This window comes from Zeugodacus cucurbitae, chromosome 2 (genome assembly GCF_028554725.1).
Source record: "Zeugodacus cucurbitae isolate PBARC_wt_2022May chromosome 2, idZeuCucr1.2, whole genome shotgun sequence".
Classification (NCBI taxonomy): Eukaryota; Metazoa; Arthropoda; class Insecta; order Diptera; family Tephritidae; genus Zeugodacus; species Zeugodacus cucurbitae.
In genome coordinates, this window is record NC_071667.1 from 53069793 (window position 1) to 53089802 (window position 20010).

Consider the following 20010-nt stretch of genomic DNA (forward strand, 5'->3'; position numbering starts at 1 on the left):
TTTAATATTTGCTTTAAATAAGCATTTTAATTTTTAAACAATTTTGTTTATATGCACAATAACCAGGTTGACAGATATCAAGTATTGCCATAACCAAACAAATGAAAATAAAAATAATAATCGTTCGCGTATTTCTTTTTTCTGCAATTGCGGCCTTCGGCCGCGCTTTTGAAAAATAACTCTGGTCCACCCAATATCATGGTTTTTCAAGAAACAGGAATAAATGTATTATAAATCATGTAATTTTTTTATTAACTTTTATTCGTTTGTAAAATATGTAGATTTGGCAACACTTGATATCTGTCAACTGGTTATTGTGCATATAAACAAAATTGTTTAAAAATTAAAATGCTTATTTAAAGCAAATATTAAACCAATTGATATAAAATAAGTATGTGGAAACAATTTAGTGAAGTGTTAGTGTATAATAAGCGTATTATACAAATTAAAAGTTAAGTAATAATCGAAATATCGCCACATAAAATTTGTGAAATTTTCAACTTTAAATGCGAATATCTCGAAAACTATAAGTCTCCTGCGGCAACTATTATATATATTCGTAATCTGGAGATCGTCCTCTTTCCAACCATACCCATTTTAACTCTGAAATCGGGGGATACTATACTAAAGCCGACCCTAGAAAAAAATTGCATATTTATTAAAATCTTAAAAATTTGTTCTTTTTATTTAATTTTAAAATTTAATCAAGCGCAGTTTGGGCACAAAAACTTTAACTGTCAAAATTGTTGGTATTAGCGATGTGTCATTTGAATGCTGACATTGCCAGAAGTGCACAAGAATTTGTTCACACTTTTCGTGATTGGGGTGAATTTTAAAAGAAAAAGTGTTTTGTTAAAAATTTCTGCAAACTAAACATTAATATATTACTTATTTTGTAATTTTTGTACTTAAAAATGTTTACGAAAAAATTCCGGAAACAACTGCTTAGTGAGGAGTTTTTAAATAAAATAGTTTCTTGGCCATCCTACGACAATCACAATAGTATTTTGGTACAAAATTGAGGTCCGCTGGAGTCGTTAAGAACAATGAAATTCTAATTAGAAGCGATAATAGGGATGCCATTACACAGCCCCGTCTACATAACCGGAACGACAAGCATCAAAGGACAAAGGGTGTACTTTCGGCGATTATTAGTAGTAACTATTGCGATGGATTCAGGCAATAGGAAAAGGAAACTAACCGCTTCCACCTTCGTATATATCGTAACAAATAACTGAACAATGAAGGCAAGAATGAAATCGAAAAATTTTAGATTTTCTTCTTAACTGCTTAAATTAAAATGTTTAAGATTTTCGAAATTTTATTGTTAATTTGTAAAAATATTTTTATGATCGTATGTTTAAATTTTCTGTACAAACGAAATACATATTTGAAATAATTTAAATTCTACAAATTGCTAACAATTAGTTAACAACAAATCGATGTGTAAAATTATAAAAAAAATTAAAAACTAATTTAATGTTACTGTGCGTAACAAGTTGATGGCCTCTTAATCTAAATAAGCTCACATAAGTGCTTCAGGCAAAATAATACAAATAATATTTGAAATTTAAACAATTACGAGTCCTCATCATACCAAAAATGCTGCGCCGTTCTCCTCAGTCGTTTCGACGCCGTCGACACATTCAACGGAGTAATATTCAACATCCGTCGCTTTTTTTACGCTTTCGATTGCAACGTTCTTTCGCACGCCATGCACATTCACTATATGCCGTTTCACCGATGAACGATCGGCGAATTTCCGCTTGCATTCGGTGCATTGAAATGTCAAGCCCGTATGTGTGACCAGATGACGGCTAAGACCCGACGTGTGACTGAAACGCTTGGGGCATAGATGGCATGCGTATTGTTGTCCCATTGGCACTTCTGAGTGCGCTCGGTTTATGTGATTAATTAAATTGTTCTTTTGTGAAAATGTACGTCGGCAATGTGTGCACTTATGCGGTCTGGAGCCCGTATGCGTTAACATATGTCGCTTGAGTACTTCGCGTTGCACAAATGATTTGCCACATTCGTCACACACATATGGCTTTTCGCCAGTGTGTATGATCATATGACGGTTGAGTGCGCTTTTGCAGGATAAATATACAAGACACACGGAGCACTGGTAGGATATGCCACGTTGTTCGCCTTTTTGATGTGTGCGCAGGTGACGATTCATGGCATTGCTTGTGGAGAAAACCATGGGACATGATTCGCACTTGAATGTCTTCGGTGTATCGGTTTTTCGTAGATGTACAGGGAAATCTACCGTGTTACCCAAATCGACGGAATTTGTACTGTTTGCCACGATTTGTTTTGTAAAAGTCGGCATGGTGTTTGGTTTAGATTCTTCATTCTCTTCGCTAACCATTTGCTCCGGCTTTGAAGACTTCTAAACGAGTGAATCATTCTATTAATATATTTTACCTAGATATATTGAATAACAACCAACCATTACGTATAACTTCTTAAGATCGGCGAAATCCATTGCCTCGACTTGTTCGCCTTCAATGTCATCAGCAAAATTAAAAACAATAACTCCTTCTTCGTTATCACCTTCATCTTCTCCATCCATTTCCTCGCATTCACCATCTTCGTCTTCGTTTTTGGCGTCTTTTTTGTAATATTGAACATCACCAGTATCTGCAACTGAAATAATAGATTTTATGAGAATATGTTCGAAATTTTAAGTTTCACCGAAATTACTGTGATAGGATTCCGTGCCAGGCTCATGACTACTGCTTTCCGAGGCTGTTAAACGAAAATTTCCGCTTCCTAATCTATCTTCAAAATATTCAAACCGTTGACTTTTGTCTATTTTTGGACGTTTTCTACTAGGTGCCTTTTCTGATACTAAAGAACCTTCACCTTCATGACTATTGATTGACTCTATTAAATAGAATTCCGGCTCTTCTTCAGCTTCACCCTCGACATCGCCATCGGCTTCTGTTTCTGCACATATGTCATTATTATTAACGATTTCGCCTTTAGCGGGTGACGCTGATGCCCTTCTCTTTTCCGCCATTGGTACCTTTTCATTTCTTTCCTTTTGTTGTACCACTTTTTGTTCTATGTTCTGCTCAATTGCTTTTGAAACTATTATTGTGTTCCCCTTAGTCGTCATGGTTGGATCTCTTTTTGTATTTAAAAAAGCTTGCAAATCGTCGAGCAGTGCTAGTCTTTCTTGTTCACGACATTCTTCCATTACATCTAAACGCAGCTCTTCCTTTGCCTGCTCCAAGCATTCATCGCGTAGAGCCGTTCGTAAATCCTGCTCCATTTCACATCTCAACTCCTCTTTCACTTCAGCTACGACAGCACTACGTAACTCCATTGCTACCTCATCGCGCACATCAATTTTATATTTTTCTATCCATTCTCTTTTGGCTTCAGCAATCTTTTCATCAAGCTCTTTCTGAGACTTTTGTTCCCATAATGTTATTTCTGACGCCTTCTTTTCTTCTTCAGTTTTCTGTATAAATTTAATAGAATCCTCGTATTCTAGTTCATCTTCGAAATCGTCATCCTCCGATTTCTCAAAAACACGGCTCTTTTTACCAAGGTTTAACAGACGAATATGTTTGCGCAATTTGCTATCAGATTGTTGATTACGTTTGCGAAAATAGTATGACTTTTCTAACTGGTAACGACATTCGGTGCATATTGATTTCGGCAGTCCATCGCCAGTTTGTACTTCCAAAGCGGCGCATGCCATGATACGCATTGGTATGGACAGCTGCACCGAAGTACTGTCTGCGGAGGCTCCACTTTGTGGAAAAATATCGACAAGTTCTGACTGATCAAAAATGCGTAGACACAATCTACACATTTTCTCCAGATCTGGATAAGTGGCTTCCCCCATTTCACCTTTTTATATGTATTTTATAACAATAATAAGTCTCTTATTAGGTTTATTATTTATTCTTCCAATCAAGCACAAAACAAATTGCAATGGATAAACAAAACGTATTAAGGATGTAACTATTTGTAAAAAATACTCGATATCTGAATACGTTCGATAACAATTGTTCACTAATATTTATTGTCACCGTTCAGTGCATTATTTAAATTGACATTAATACTTAATCGTTATACACTCTAAAGTGCTACATTTTTTATATCATTATCATAATTTTATTACTGAACAAAAAACATGAAAATATTTACAAGAATTCGCAACTGTACTCGATATTAATATGATTGTATCGATAACTTGCGTGGTTCCATCTTTATGATGCTAATGATTGTGAATGGTACTGCATCAAGACAGGCCACATTGCCAAATTTTTTTTTATCAACAATAAATTTAAATAATTTCGTTAAAATTGCTTTCATATAATTTATATGATCTAAATATACGCATCTTAAACACATTATTTCCATTTAAATTACCAATAAAGAATTTCAACTTTTCCCTCAATCGCAAGCAAGTACTTGAACATGATGAGCAGAATGTGCCTGAAAAATTATGAATGTAATGTCAAAATATAACAACGTGGCAGCGCTACATGTGCGATAAGGAAAATGTAAAACAGTGATAAGAAAAAGTGTGAGAAGTTTTGCCAAAGCCGGACATAAATTTAACGAATCTGTTGAATTTGAGATACTTTTGCTGTTGTTTTCTTGTTTCCAATTCGTATAGTTGTTGCTTAGTTTGTATTTTAAAATTAAATTTAGTGTCTGAATAAAGGGTGAAAGTGTAAATTAGGTAAGAAATATTGATATACATAAATATTTAAATAGGCATGTATAAATACATAAATATATACACATAGCGAAGTAAACGTGCCTTTGTTTGTGCTGTTTGCCGGCTTGCAAGGGTCATACTTTGACAATGAGAAATAACCACTAGTTGATTGATGTCATCATATTCAATGCATCTACGTTAATTTGAAACAAAAGCGGGTATGAGCTTCCGCCATGGCATCCGCTCATATGGACTTTCAATACATTTAAGCGTGATTATAAGGATTAGCAATGCATCCAAATGTGTTCCATCGTCATCGAAGAGCTTCTTACTTTGTAATCCCTCCATATGGCAATACATAATTTGCACGTCATTGAAGTTGCTGCTGTGTATTGCAATGTTAGAGATTCACTGATTGCTGCTATCATCGCCAGAATAGCTACTCATTAAGAGATGGGGCTCGGATGTTGATTTTTACATTCAAACGTTTCTAAATGTAGTTGCAATGCTTATTATACGAGCTTTATTACAATATTTTTAGTAGTTTAACATACTATAATTGGCAGATGCGGATTTCTCTTTATTAAGATCCTGCGTAAGATAGACTCCTGCAAAAATTTTCTGCGTTGTGGCAGTGCGAGCGAATTTTCTATAATTTTAAATTTTGTGAAAAAGTTCAATTAAGCTTTCACAGCGCGGCTCTAAAAATTTCCACGTAACCCTAAACCGCTTACGTGTTAAGATAGACAAACACGATTTTACCACGTTCCTTAAATGTAGCTGATAACGACTAGCGCTGTAAATCTTAATCTTGCGACTTATCTTACTTATAAATAATATATTTTTATATATACATATGTATGTACATATATGACACTTGAATAAGTATTTATTTTGTGCGAACATTAATTTTTTTGTTTACAGTCTTATAGGGTATCTTGGCTTCTATCACACCAGAGATAACGTGAAATGCTCTCAATTGAAAAATATAATGCTTGAAAACGTTGCGTCTCTCGGGCATTCGCGGTGCCTTTAGCGACAGCCGCCTCAGTCACATTTGCAACTGCCAGCCGTGTTGTTATCTGTTCTCGGTTTGTGTATACAATTTTGTGCCTATTTCTTGTCTGGCCGTTAGTTGCGTATTCCAAATATTTCGCGCTAGTGATTATCACTTTCGGCCAATTGGTTGTTCTTTCTAGTTTTACAACTTTGTGTTGTTATTAGTGCAACCCCTGCAAATCGAAGGTGAATCGATCGTTGCCAAGTGATAGATAATTACTTTCTGTGCACCAGTACGAACGGAGATCACCTATACGCTGTCGCGCACCTTTGTGACGATTTGTCTGCCGGCGTTTCAGTTTGTCAAATTGTGCAATTAGTTCGAATGTGTATAAGTGTGTTTTTTCACAATTTTCGCACAGCATCCAATGATTTATCGCTAATCGAATTTAAAATTAAAATGCAATTTTCTTTTAATTTTATTTTATTCTGTTTCTTTTCGTGTATTTTACATTTCACGGATTTTGAGTGGGCAGACACGCCAGAACGCATTGAACACATACAAGAAATTGCTACATATGAATGCTGCTGTTGCTGGTCAACTAGTCAGCACCTCCACTTCTAATGCAGTGATTTTCCAAATTTATTGCCGTCGCTCCACATCGTCGACGGTGTATCGCGCTTTAGATATTTAGAACATGAGGAGCCGCGTTCCGTCGCGATCGAATACCGGCGTGCGGTGCTCAGTGAACGTCAAAGAACGTTTTTTTTTTCTGTTATAATTTATTTATCCTTTTTTCTCTTTTAATGAAAGTACTTAGTTCTATTTTGGCATTGATGTTAGCAAAAATAAATTTCACTTATTAAAGCAACAAATTTTGTGAATCGCCAAGCGTTTACGCATTCATTCTGAATTACATACAAACATACATATATATGTACATACATATGCATGCATCAACATGCTGATTTCCATTAGATTTTGTGTATAATTTAAGTGTTTTTGTTTGTGTCACTTAGCATCATCTTCAAAATAAAGGTGCTTCAATTTTCCGTGCTTTCTTTCAATTTCAGTTGAGTTGCGTCAGAAAGCTTAAAAAGAAACAAACAAAAAATAGACAAAATGAGTTTGCAATCTATTAAATATGCTCCGGGAAAATTGGACATTTTGGATCAGCTGTTGCTGCCCGTACAGTCGAAATATGTCGCCGTGAAAGGTGTCGAGGATGGTTGGAAAGCCATTAATAAAATGCAGGTGAGCAGACATTTTAAATTTTAAGTGATTTTATAAATAAATATTAGTTAAAACATATTATATAATGTGATCGATGAGAGATATCTTGTTGAACTTATTTAATTATTAATTTAGCTAAGAATCATATAAATGTTTGGGTTAGTTTAAACCAAGTACCCATTAAAATATAATTTTTATAAGGAGTATCAATAAAAGATAAGTGCACAACAGGGCGTATGAGTGACATTTTCTAAAAATTGATTTGAATAAACTCCTAAATGGCATAAAAAATTAAAAACGGATTAAAAAGGTACATTTTGTTGTTGTTGTAGTTTGCAGAATAATATTAATTTGTTGTTAATTTGTCAGACTTTCGCAATTGAGAACGTGTTATTGGATCATCCATTGATAGTGCTTTAATTGAGTCAATTAGCTAACTGTCTATACTATTCCAATATGAATAATTATTGCGATTTTTTTTAATTTCTAGGGCTGTCGACAGCAATTGTCAATTAATCTCGTTTTGTCAAATAAACTTTAATCACAATTAAGCCTCTTCATTCAGCTCATTCATGAGAAAGCGCTAGAAATCCCCATTAAATTAAACTGTGGGCATGTATGTCCCTCTAAATTGGTAGCAGACAAATTCTATGCAACAGTAATTTTATTTAGTCAGTGCACATGTCTTCGTTGTTTTTTTTCGAAAATCTTTGCGCAGAATTTATCAGCGTCTACCATTAGGTACTCTTATTGTTTGTTTTTCTTGCAATTCATTCTTCGCCGGCGTGTCATTAATCGGTCGTTTAAAATATTTCTTAAAATAAGTTCAAATTAATTTATTTAATTATACACGATTTCGTCACAATATGCTTTGATTTATAAGCACATGCTTACCTAGGTATGTATATATGTATGCACATTTGTATATACTAGGCATTTATTTGTACCTAGGCACCTAGACAAATTTCGTGCGATTTGTTCTGAATGAGTGTAATTCTGCAACCCTGTAGAGATATTATAGGAAAATTTAATGATTTTTAGCTTATTTCTCGAAAAAACTGGCAGTTTTTGGAAAGTTTATGGTTTAATAGAAAAACGAAAACAGATCATGGTTATTGTTCTTAGAGAAATGCAATTTTTACCCAGTCGGCTCAACGCAATCCGAATGTACCAACATTTTTCTTCTAACCCACCAGGATTCCTTAAAAATATTTGAAGCCTGTTTTGTATTTACAACAACAACAACGTTTGGTAGAGACGTTTGCATAGCCCTACAACAACAACAACAACAACTGATATTTGAGGTCAATGAACTGTGAATTTTAAAGCAACTTCCTTAGTCATTCTTCGACCCCAATCAATCCAAACCATTATTATTTTCGAATTTTCACCTATTTTCCTACATGGTTTTCGAATATATATAAAAATCTCCTATATGTATGTACATACGTATGTATTTCACTTACGTACAATGCTAATACAAGCAAACGAGTTTGTACGGCCACTTAAAAATAGTTCAAGTCATCAACGCTTTGTTTTAAATAGTGCCTATTTGTTATTGTTATTGCTTTTGGTATGTAAATTTGTGTTTTGTGCAAACTCAAAAGCTATCACTGTCAAAATCTAAGCAAAAATGTGCTTCTTAAAGATCATTAGCCGACGGGTTTTAATAGAGAAATCAAAAAATTTTGGCACCTTCGGTTTACAATAATGCCAACAGGCGTAAACGTGCCGCGGATGTCGTAGGCTTATGCACATATTTGCATTTTATATGCTCACATATGTACATACATAATTGCAGCATAAAGAATGTAGCGAAATTGCAGCACACGATTTGATGAATTGAGTTGCTAGATCACAGTCCCAGTATTATTCCCTGAAGATATGCAGCATTGAAATTGTCTTTTATTTTGAATAATTGTGGAGACTCCACTGGACAGCATGGTTTTAATACTGAAATGCATTCCTGCGATAGAATATTTTGAACATCTGCCTTTCGAGTGTTCTAAGAATCTTTTAGAATATCACTTTCTCCGTGTACGTTTTGCAGCATCAATGCAACTACTTCGTCGTGTTGTTCTTGCCATTAAGGACCTCTAAAATATAATCCACTTAGATCGGTATCTTGGCCAGTTATAAATCCCTGTCTTTTTCATATAGGTTACATTTATTGCAGCAGCATTCCATTTTAAGGACTCCTGTCGCATTGATAATCCTTCGTGGGATAAAAATATGGATATGTTTCAGTTATGTAGGCTCTATTGCCATGGGAACAGTTTCCTTCTAGAACACAACTGTCTTGAAAATATTCTCTAAATTTACATATAGCCCTTAATTGCCTTCACTCACTCGCGTCATTCACTTAAATGCCTGTAACATTTAAGCCACAATTAAAAATTACTTACAATTATCCCCTCTCAAGTGCCTTGTTTACATTAATTTTTTGTTATTAATCCATATTATTAATTATTAATATTATAAATGCGAAAGTAACTCTGACTGTCTGTTACTCTTTCACGCCTAAACAGCTGAACGGATTTTGATGAAATTTGGTATGGTGATAGATGATAACCTAGAAATGGTCATAGGCTATAAATAATTCCGCCATCGTTCTTAAGGGGTAGGAAGTAGGCAGAAAACTGAATTGAGTTAGTGATTAGTTTTTATGGTTTTTGCTGGGAGTTTTGCTCTATCATGCCTAAACGGCTGAACGGATTTTTATGAAATTTATTGTTTTACTTCTAATTAACAGTTACATAAATATAATATATAAATTAATTGCTGTTCGTTAGTCTCGCAAAAAGTCGAGAACGGCCAAACCGATCTGGCTAATTTTAGTCTTGAAATATTCGTGGAAGGCCAGAAAAAGATTAGAAAGTGAGTAAGTATGGAAAAATTTCGAGGAAGATAATAATAAGAGAATTTTATTCGAGTTGACAAGAAAAATATAAAAAGAGAAAACAAAAAAATAATATTTTGAAGGTTGTCATTGTTGCTTTGTTAAAATATTTTTGTTATTGTTCAATTGTATTAGGTTGTGTCGATAGCCCAAAACAATTTGTAACAAATAAGGAAAGGCTAAGTTCGGGTTCCGAATATTTTATACTCTCGCAATTTATTGATGTAACACACAATTTGACATATTTTCGGCATAAAGTCCAATAGAAAATCATCATATATAGTATATGAGGGCTAATGCAATTCCCGAACCAATTTCACTCATTTTCGGACTAATCGCATGCCTAAAATCATTTAATTTGTGGCGACACATAAAGAATCGCCAATTAACAACTAACATATGAGTGTTTTTGCAACAATATCAAATTGCGATTGTAGAAGCAGTTTCAAATGGTAGGGTCGCAGTTGACACCTCGACGGATTAATAACATTTCCAACAGATTTCTGTCACTTCATGGACTCGAAAGAGAAGTTTTCCTGACATGAAACCTCAATATGATAACCATAAATGATTGATTGAATGATTATATTGGTGGTAAAAAAAAAAAAACAAAGATATCCATGATCTTAATGCGACAATTGAGAATTTCGTTAAAGGAGAGTTGACACAGCTACAAACCAGGATGACGTAGTCAATTATCCCAAACTATTAAAAATTGCCTATACTATCACAACTCACTTTACAATTAAAAGTAGTGTGAGTTGTCATCCTGCTGCGTAACATAAATCAACCTCGAGTAATCAATATCGTCGCCGAAGCCAAGATTGGACCAACTTAATTTAATGTATACCTTGCCACAAAAAGGTGTGGCCAGGTCTGTTAGTAATTTATAATTATAAATAACTAGCTTTTTACCCGCGGCTTCGCCCGCAGTGGAGTCATTAAATAAGTATGAGAGATAAAGGGTAAGGGTATAATAATAGAAATGAGTCAATATTATAACTAAATTTGATTGTTTGGCTGAGATCAACAATTTTTAAAAATTTCTACAGACAGAAGTTTGAACACTTTAATATATACTTATTGAAATGCAACAACAAATGTTAAAATATATTTCACCGTAACACAAATAAATAATTCTGAATTCTAACAATTTAAAAAAAATAAAAGTATTAATTTAAGATATTTTTGTAGACAATGTTATAAGTTTTCCTGTCGCGTGCAAATATGTGTAAATTCCTGGCATTAGATACACGTGAACAGGCTACATAAAGCTGACCATGAGAGAAGCATGCGTTTTCTAAATGCACTCCTGCTACCTGTAATGTTTGTCCTTGTGCCTTCTCTCCCTGAATCTCGTTTAAAATGTCAGTGTTGATCCTATTAACGATTTCATTTCTTGGTGCTAATATTGCTCTTGCACACAACCACTGATCACTACACAAATTTTGTTCACTTCGCATCACTTTCTACTAAATTACAAAATTCTCTTGACAGTGATATGTAGCCTTCAGCGTCAACGTCTAAACAATCATCACCAATTTTCAACAACATTTCTGCGTAAAGTCCTGAATCCACGTCATTATGAAGATGCACCCTCATATTCGTTTTCAGGCGGAGTTTTTCAACTGTCGACCATAAGCTTGACGATTTAATGCACGCTTGAATTTCATCTGCTGGTGTCCCCCTCTAAATCACTGGGAGGGTTTAACGGAAATCACCAGCCAAAAAAAATTACCATGCCTCCCATTATATCTCTACTACCTCGCAAGTCCTGGAGGGTCCGGTTTAAAGCTTCTATAGCCTTCTTGTGAGACATTGTACTTTCATCCCACACCAAAAAACTTGCGTTCTTGCAGCATTCTACCTCGTCAACTATTTTTACTAAAATTACAGATGGGCGAATCTACCTGTGCAAAATTCAATTGTAATTTTAAAACGGAATGTGCCGTACGACCGCCGTTTAATAGCGTCGCGGCAATACCTGACGAAGCTACGGCAACTTCTATTTTTTGGTCTTTTCTGACGGACATTAATAATAAGTTAAGTAAACACGTTTTTCCAGTTCCTCCTGGTGCATCGAGAAAGAAGAGTCCACCACTACCGGAGTATATTTTACGTAAAACTTGATGGAAAACATGATTTTGCTCTGGAAGTAATTAAGGAACTAATTCTGTCACTTGATGTTGCAGTGCTATGAAATAATAATCTAGCTCTCGTGCAATTTCATTATCAAAATCATCCATATAGTTTCGTTGAGGGCTCGACATTCCAAAATCATCTAATTTTTTTCCAACCATCGTAAAAATCTTGTTTTCGATTATAATTAGCGTTTTATTGTAGACATGTTCATTGAAAGTAATATCTGTGTGTACTTGCTGCAGTTGATGTAAAATATCTTCAGCCATGTATTCTTTATACTTATTCCAAAGAGTTTGAGGGTTAGAAAGACCGCAAGAAGATAAAAGCGTAGCGTAAAGTTCCCTGATTTTATCTGGTGATCGGCATTGTACAGCTTCCTCCATAGTTTCGTCCCAATGATGGTCATTTTCTAACAGTCGCCGAGCTTCACATGCTTCTCGGTATGTTTGACATTCCTGACCATTGACAATTTTAAGTTCTGTAAAGCTAATTGGACCTCTAACATGATGCAACAACACGCGCAGACAAAAGCATTAAAAAATCGTAACATGTACGGTATAGACACGACCAAGAGCATCCGATGCTTTAACCACAGGTTGGTTTTGAACAGGTGTACCATGAATACGACGACGCCATTCTTTTTTTGAACTGTTCCATCCCTACTAATATTATAAAAAAATTATAAACAGTTTAAACTATATTCAATTGAATTAGATATTTTCGTTACCGCCGGTAATACAATGGGACGGTATTACAGTATTCAGGGTTGAAACTTCATGACTGTAAAACTTCATTACTGAAGTAGCTAAATTTGACGATTTTTTGACAAACAATTGTTTTATCTTTCGAAATTTTTTTTTTTTTTATATAAAGTACCCTATGTTGCTTCTAGTACCTTCAAAAGTATATGTACAAAGTTTCATGATGATCGGTTCAGTAGTTTTTGCGTGAAAGCGTAACAAACAAACTTACATTCGCATTTATAATATTAGTATGGATTGTGATTATCATTCTAAAAGAAAAAATAGTAATAGTAATCGAGGCATAAAGCGGAACATGTATGTGTCTTACCCGCTTTAGTGCCTGAAACGTTTTAGATTTCGTTTTTTAATTAAACGATAAGATATTGACGATATGACGAATACGAATTTTAATATACATTGTTTAAGACTTCTCTTGTTAGTTCACAGCTAATCGTCTAACCCGGAAGAAATTTTTACTTTCTATCATTTTTGTAAGAATTTCACACATATTCGAAACTGAATTTTGGTTAAGCGCATCGGTATACTAATCATTATGTTAAATAATTTCAAATATAGTGGTTGTAAAAATTCTACATATTGTTTAAAAAAAAATTCGGTTCGGAGTTTAGACTATTTATTGTTTTAAATTTTTTTTCGTTTATACCTTTTTTTTTGGCTATACTTTCTTGTCCTTACCGAATGAGACGTTCTTGAAAAAAATAATTGTCTGTAGTTGTATAGAAGCACCTTATAAGTTCTTAAAATAATTTGTTAGAATACGTTAATACACAGAGAGAATCACAAAACATTTATCAGATTCCTTCATCTTCGCTTGAAACTTATGAAAAAAAATATTCTGAGAGTTTAAATGTTCCCATTGTTCTAAAATACCTACGAAGAAGAAATTTTTGTGCAGTCCAGCATTTTTTTTCGCACACGCTTACGAAAAAATTACCGTGCAGAATATGAATATGACAGTACATAGTATACTAGTTTGCATATTCATACTCTTATCTGGGTACTTACAATCTTGTGTTACTCATTTATTTATTTTTGTACAGATACTCCTAAAGCCATTATAAAGTGTCCATTATCTTTCACGCTCGATATAGCTTTTTGGTAATTGTTCACACATAATTTTGTCATATACCCATCATACGAGGACAGTTTGAAAAGTAAGTAGTTGTTAAAAAAATAACGAAAATTGTAAAAATAAAAAATTTCAAGAGTTAGGAGAGTCAGTCCAATTTTTAAATTTAAGAAAATTGCGATTTTCGCTTGTTAAAAGCACACACTTCGTTACTTGTTCGTGAATTCTTGGCCAAAAACAATACTACAACAATGTCCCAGTCTCCATTTTCGTCAGACATGACTCCGTGTGACTTTTTTTCTATTTCCAAAAATAAAGAGAGCCTTAAAGGGCCGTGTTTTACAAGCATAAGAGAAATTGCTGAAAGAGCCAAAGTCTATCCCAAAATCGAGTCGGAGTTCGAGAAGCGTTTCGATGATTGGAAAAAGCACTGTCTTTAGTATATAGTATCGAATTGAGACTATTTTAAAGGCGACAACAATAATGTGGACAAAAATTCACGTTCGTTTTTGAACACACCTCGTATCAAATACGTTATAGATACGTAGGATGTCATTTCTTTCTTGGTCACTAAATTTCTTTATATATATATTTTTTTTTTTTGAAATCTAAGATCAAGAAAAAGGGACACTGAATCTCAGGTTCGGAAAAGATGATTGATGTAGAAATATTTCTTTGATTTCATTGGTTGCATTTTATAGATTTTTGAGAAATTCTGAAATTTTAAAAGCTCTGGATTATCAAACTTGCCATCTTATTCAAGTGCAAATGTAAAGCTACAAACAGGCAATTGCCAACAGGCTGCCGTTGTTTGCCCGTACTGATCATTTCTATGTAAATATGTGTTAATTTCTGTATTCATTTTCGTTAGCTGCTGACGTCACAACAACAAACATACTCACGATTGAGATGTGTACAGAGCTGTGCTGATAGTCAGCCCTGAGATAATCATTTAATCACGTGAAGTAGACAAATATTTGACATACAAACAAGAACTGGAATTGAATACAGATTTGTCAGAGTGTTTGGTTATGTAACGCGTTAAGCGAAGCGATAACCCGCTTGAATAATACAGTTGTTTTGCTGTTGTTGAAATATTAATGAGGAATTTGTTTGTATTACTTTTTTTAGTAGCTGCTGTAAAATTAGTTTTGAGTTGTTAAATCTTTTTTTAGAACCGAGTTTTTTTTCGAGATTATTCTCTACGTGTTACTATGTTAGACTATATTGATTGTTTTATGAAAGGAGTTGATATATGCAGCAGAAAAACCATAACAGAAACAGAAACAGAATTCATAACAGAAACATAATTCAACTTTAGAAGCGAAAAAAAAAATTTATAATTTAATTTAATATTTAATAATTTTTTATATAAATTTAATGCAAATTATATTTTTCCTCATTTGTAATTTTTTTGAAACTGCCATAAACATCTATAATATCTCCTTAACAGGTCCGTGGCGCACCAGCCATCGCCATTGTGGGTTGTCTGTCCTTGGCTGTGGAAATATTGCCCGAAGAGTTTGATTCGAAGAAATCGCTACGCCAAGAGATCGAGGGCAAACTGAATTACCTGGTGTCGGCGCGTCCCACAGCCGTGAATATGAAAATTGCCGCCGATGAGCTAATCGCCTTAGCCAATGAGTTGACGAAAGACGAAGCGATTGATGTGCAGGAAATGAAGCAGCGGTACGTTGAGAAGAAGCGTTAAATCTTTAATATAGCTATATAAATTGTTTAATTGTTTAGATTTTTGGCTGCCACCGAAGCGATGCTGCAGAAAGACATAGCCGACAATAAAGCGATCGGCACAAATGGCGCCGCTGCCATATTGGATATTAGCGGCAAAGATTCCTCTGTACGTGTGCTGACACATTGCAATACCGGCTCCTTGGCTACTGCGGGCTATGGTACCGCATTGGGTGTGGTGCGGAAGTTGCATGATCTGAAAAAATTGGGTGAGTTCCATTTTGACAAATTTAAAATTCTATAGTTAGTTTAGAAACATTACATGAATAAGAAATCTCAGCTTTATCCGCTAGAGAGAGCCATTATTAAACTACCCTAACCTAAAAAAAGTATTTGTTGTATTCTATTCGTTATGGATTGTATATAAAAACAGGGTTGCCATTTTATTTCAAATAACTTTGACGTTTATTTTTTAATAGTTTTATCAAGAGATACGTTTTTAATTCTTTATGAAATAAGAAATCATGCATTAAGTTAGGCTTATTAATATTAAAAATTCTCGATAGTTGAAAATACGCCAAAACAATTGCTTGGCAACCATAACGATACAGGCTAAATACTTCTATGCTTTAATATTTTCTGAGTTCGTTATCTTTCATGCTCACATTAGTAAAAACAATTCAAAAAGATCGAAAAGGAAGACGTTGGACACAATTTTTATCAAGAAAAAACACAATTTGACCCATATATTCGGCATAAATATATTTCACATATTAACCGATTTATAAGCTATTAAGCTCATCGTATATTTGAAAATCATGTAATTAGGTATTCTCATATATTCAAATATAAGGAAAGTTATGACCCGATTTTAACTTTTTCTGGCACAGAGACACACTATTAGAAAAAAAATATTTCCTCTGAATTAAATTAAGATACCTGACAGATTTACCGAAATTTTCGGTGAAAAGTTACCGTGGGGCACTGAGTTCTTCATATTCGATATCCGGGGCATTGAAAAGTTATAGTCCGATTTCGACAATTTTTTCACAAGTGATGCCGCAGATCATATACAGTATTTGTGTAAAGTTTTATTTCGCTATCTTCATTGGTTCCTTATGTATACATTATAAAGTGAAGAAATAAGATGAAATTCAAAAATGAGTTATATGGGAAGTTGTCGTGGTTGTGAACCGATTCCGTCAATTTTTCACACGTGTCATCAGGGTGTCATATTATATACCGAATTTCATTGAAATCTGTCGAGTAGTTCTTGAGATATGGTTTTTGACCCATAAGAGGGCGATGCCACGCCCATTTTCCATTTTGTAAAAAAATCTCAGTGCAGCTTCCTTCTGCTATTATTTCTGTGAAATTTATGCCCGGTTTCACAGTCCATACTTAAGTTGTGCTTAAGATAAAATAGGGAAATAGTGTTTTACAGTTCATACTTAAGTTATACTTAAGTACTGAAAATGGGAGACTTAAGCAGTGCTTAAGTAACAGCTGATTTTTGTTTTGAATTGTTTTGAATTGTCAGTTATTTGTGAAAAGAAGAATAATAAGAAATAAGATATTATTTTTTGTGAAAAAAATATGGAATCGGATTGGGATTGTGATTTTGACAGTGACCCAGAATACGATGACCTGTGGAATATTATAATAATGCGACGAACAAAAGAAATCAGATCCCGGCCAAAATTCTTCAAGCTATATGATGATAAAGACTTCCGCGACAGATTTCGATTACAAATTGAGCACAAAACCAAGTGGTACATCTAATTTGCCTTATACGACTCAATTATGTATACATTTCTTTTAGGAATCATGCATTATCGCCAGAACAAATGTTTTTGCTTACATTGCGTTTTTATACGGGAAGTATGTTGAGGACAGTAGGAGATTTATTTGGAGTATCTAAAAGTACGGTATCAAGAGTTATAACAGTAGTTTCGCGCGCTTCCATGCGACGTCTCTTTTAGCGTTCGAGCAAGTGTCCGTCCGCTTGCACTCGATGACAGCTTTATATTTTTCCACCAGTACCAATAGGTACTCCGACTCGCTGGCAGTGAAATTCGGGGTTCTTTTGTTATTTTCATCCATTTCCGATAAAACTTTGCACGCAAATTTGTATATTGCCAGTTATAATTTAAATATTTCAAACATATTTTTATGGATGACATTTGTAAAACATATGTTTCTCATAACGTTGCCATATATCAAAATAAAATTTTAAAGAAATTAAGCATTGACTGTGAAACGCAAACGACTACTCAGTCTGCAGCAATGCTTAGCTAAAATTTTATTTGGGCACAACTTAAGTGTGGACTGTGAAACCGGGCATTAGTGTTGCTGACGTTTTTCGTTAGTGAGTCAACCCACTTTTAGTAATTTTTAACCTAACCTTTGTATGGGAGGTGGGCGTGGTTATTATCCGATTTCAACTATTTTCATGGTGTGTGGTGAGGTACGTAGGAGATCCGACTTTTATAAACGACGGTTTATAAATCTTTATTGGTTTGCGAGATATATACAAATAACCAATTTGGGGGCGGGGCCACGCCTACTTCCCCAAAAAAATTACATCGAAATATGCCCCTTCCTAGACTCAACGGATGGACCATCTGAGACAACGGCTAACATTTGAAAGTTTGAATTTTCTTTAAAAAAGTAGGGAACTTCGAAATGGATCACCCTTTATCTGAAAAATAACTGTAGATGAATCCATAAATATTGTATATTTTATTAAAAAGGCAACCCTGCTAAGCGTAATAATTTAACTTTACTAGGCGACATTGAGTTTTCTTGGTTTTTTTCCGACATAAAACATTCTATCACAATGTTTCTAAGGTGCCCTTCCTTACACTTCTACGTCATGTGGCAAGATAACGTAATCTAAATACTATTAGTTTCTAATAATAGCAGTTGTTGTTATATTTTTATTATATTTATATATAGGGAAAACAAATATTTCATATACAATTTAGGGGTGTGTGCACAAATATAAATTTGTTTATCTGCCTCACACTGAATTCTGTTAAAATTCAACATTAATTTGCATGCCACACCATGAATTTGGTGTCAACGTCTTACCGCTTACGCTAACCTCTTTCACTCTTTCCATCTCTCTTCCTCTCTCGCTCTTCTCCGAAACGTTTAGAGCACGTCTATTGCACGGAGACACGTCCATATAATCAAGGCGCGCGCCTAACCGCCTACGAGCTGGTGCACGATAAACTTCCGGCCACACTGGTCTTGGACAGCATGGTGGCGGCGTTGATGCGAGCCAAAAATATTGCTGCCGTCGTCGTTGGCGCTGATCGGGTGAGTGCAGGCGTTGCATTGCATATAAATATCGCGCTAGCATTGCGATGTGGGCGTCTTAAATGCTAATTACACATTAAATCAAATTTCTACCTCATTTGTGTGACAGGTGGCTGCCAACGGGGATACGGCCAACAAAATCGGTACTTATCAGATTGCCGTTGTGGCGAAGCATCACGGTGTGCCTTTCTTTGTCGCCGCGCCGCTGACATCGATTGATTTGCAAATACCGAGCGGCGATCACATTATCATTGAGGAGCGACCCGATCGCGAGATGACACATGTGGGCGAGCACAGAATAGCAGCGCCAGGTGAGTTTAGCTATTTTTATTTTATTTATTTTAAAATACATTTAAAGCGCCGATTAATATTAATATGGCTTGCAGGCATCAATTGTTGGAATCCAGCCTTCGATGTCACGCCAGCTTCGCTCATATCGGGCATTATAACGGAACGTGGTGTCTTCAGTCCACAGCACCTGAAGCATGAGATTAGCGCCGTATTGGGCGTGTGAATTTTTTTGTAATTTGTAATAAAAAACATAAATATATTAAAATAATATAACTTAATTATATGAAATATGGCCTTTGTTGAGTGAAGGTGCCTGCTGCTTGTTAAGCTTCTATTATGTGCGTACATACATAATATTTTTTTATGATTCGATTTGATTTTAGACCAAATACAAATACAAATACAAATATTTTGTAAATGCAGTGCTATGCAATTGTCAGTGAATTTCTTAGCCTTAAGTTGTGATATGTAAACACAGAATCCGCCTAATTGTTGCTCCACATCAAAATAAAATGAAACAAAAAAGACGTACAATTCATCGTGTTTCAATCGGAATGGGAGTAGGAGGAGTGAGGAATGCCTAATGATTTCTTATATTCAATAGTTTTCGAATATGCTCATATCGATGTCATACAACAGTTTTTCTTCTTAACTGGCTTAGGAAACGCTTACGCGGTTAAAGCTGAGTTAACAAACGCGCGCTATTCGTTCCTTCTTTTCGCAGTTTGGCGCTAATTAGAAATCCCAAATACTGCCAGGTCCTTCTCTACCTGGTCTTTCCAACGGAGTGGAGGTTCTCTTCTTCCTCGGCTTACACCAGCGGATACTGCATCGAACACTTCCAAAGCTGTAGTGTTTTCGTCCATTCCGACAACATTACGTAGCTAGCGTAGTCGCTGTCTTTTTATT

The 20010-nt window shown here is 34.8% G+C and overlaps 2 protein-coding genes across 4 annotated transcripts; one reads left to right on the forward strand and one right to left on the reverse strand.

The window, feature by feature from the left end:
- Positions 1-664: 664 nt before the first annotated feature.
- On the reverse strand, positions 665-4398 carry LOC105213544 (zinc finger protein 165). Its single transcript, XM_011186437.3, has 3 exons — positions 2710-4398; positions 2456-2652; positions 665-2395 (listed from the first exon to the last, which is right to left on the reverse strand). Exons 1-3 carry the CDS (start codon positions 3863-3865, stop codon positions 1592-1594), a joined length of 2157 nt encoding a protein of 718 aa, XP_011184739.2. The 5' UTR covers positions 3866-4398; the 3' UTR covers positions 665-1591.
- Positions 4399-4569: 171 nt separating this feature from the next.
- Positions 4570-19635, forward strand: LOC105213545 (methylthioribose-1-phosphate isomerase). 3 transcript variants are annotated; one of them, XM_011186438.3, is made up of 7 exons: positions 4570-4711; positions 6764-6944; positions 15251-15486; positions 15547-15755; positions 18647-18810; positions 18920-19121; positions 19197-19635. In XM_011186438.3, exons 2-7 carry the CDS (start codon positions 6813-6815, stop codon positions 19322-19324), a joined length of 1071 nt encoding a protein of 356 aa, XP_011184740.1. In that variant the 5' UTR covers positions 4570-4711; positions 6764-6812; the 3' UTR covers positions 19325-19635. The 3 variants fall into 3 exon arrangements, with proteins under 3 accessions (XP_011184740.1, XP_011184743.1, XP_011184742.1); XM_011186441.3 differs by lacking the exon at positions 4570-4711 and adding an exon at positions 5630-5781; XM_011186440.3 differs by lacking the exon at positions 4570-4711 and adding an exon at positions 5773-5935.
- The last annotated feature ends 375 nt before the right edge of the window (positions 19636-20010 follow it).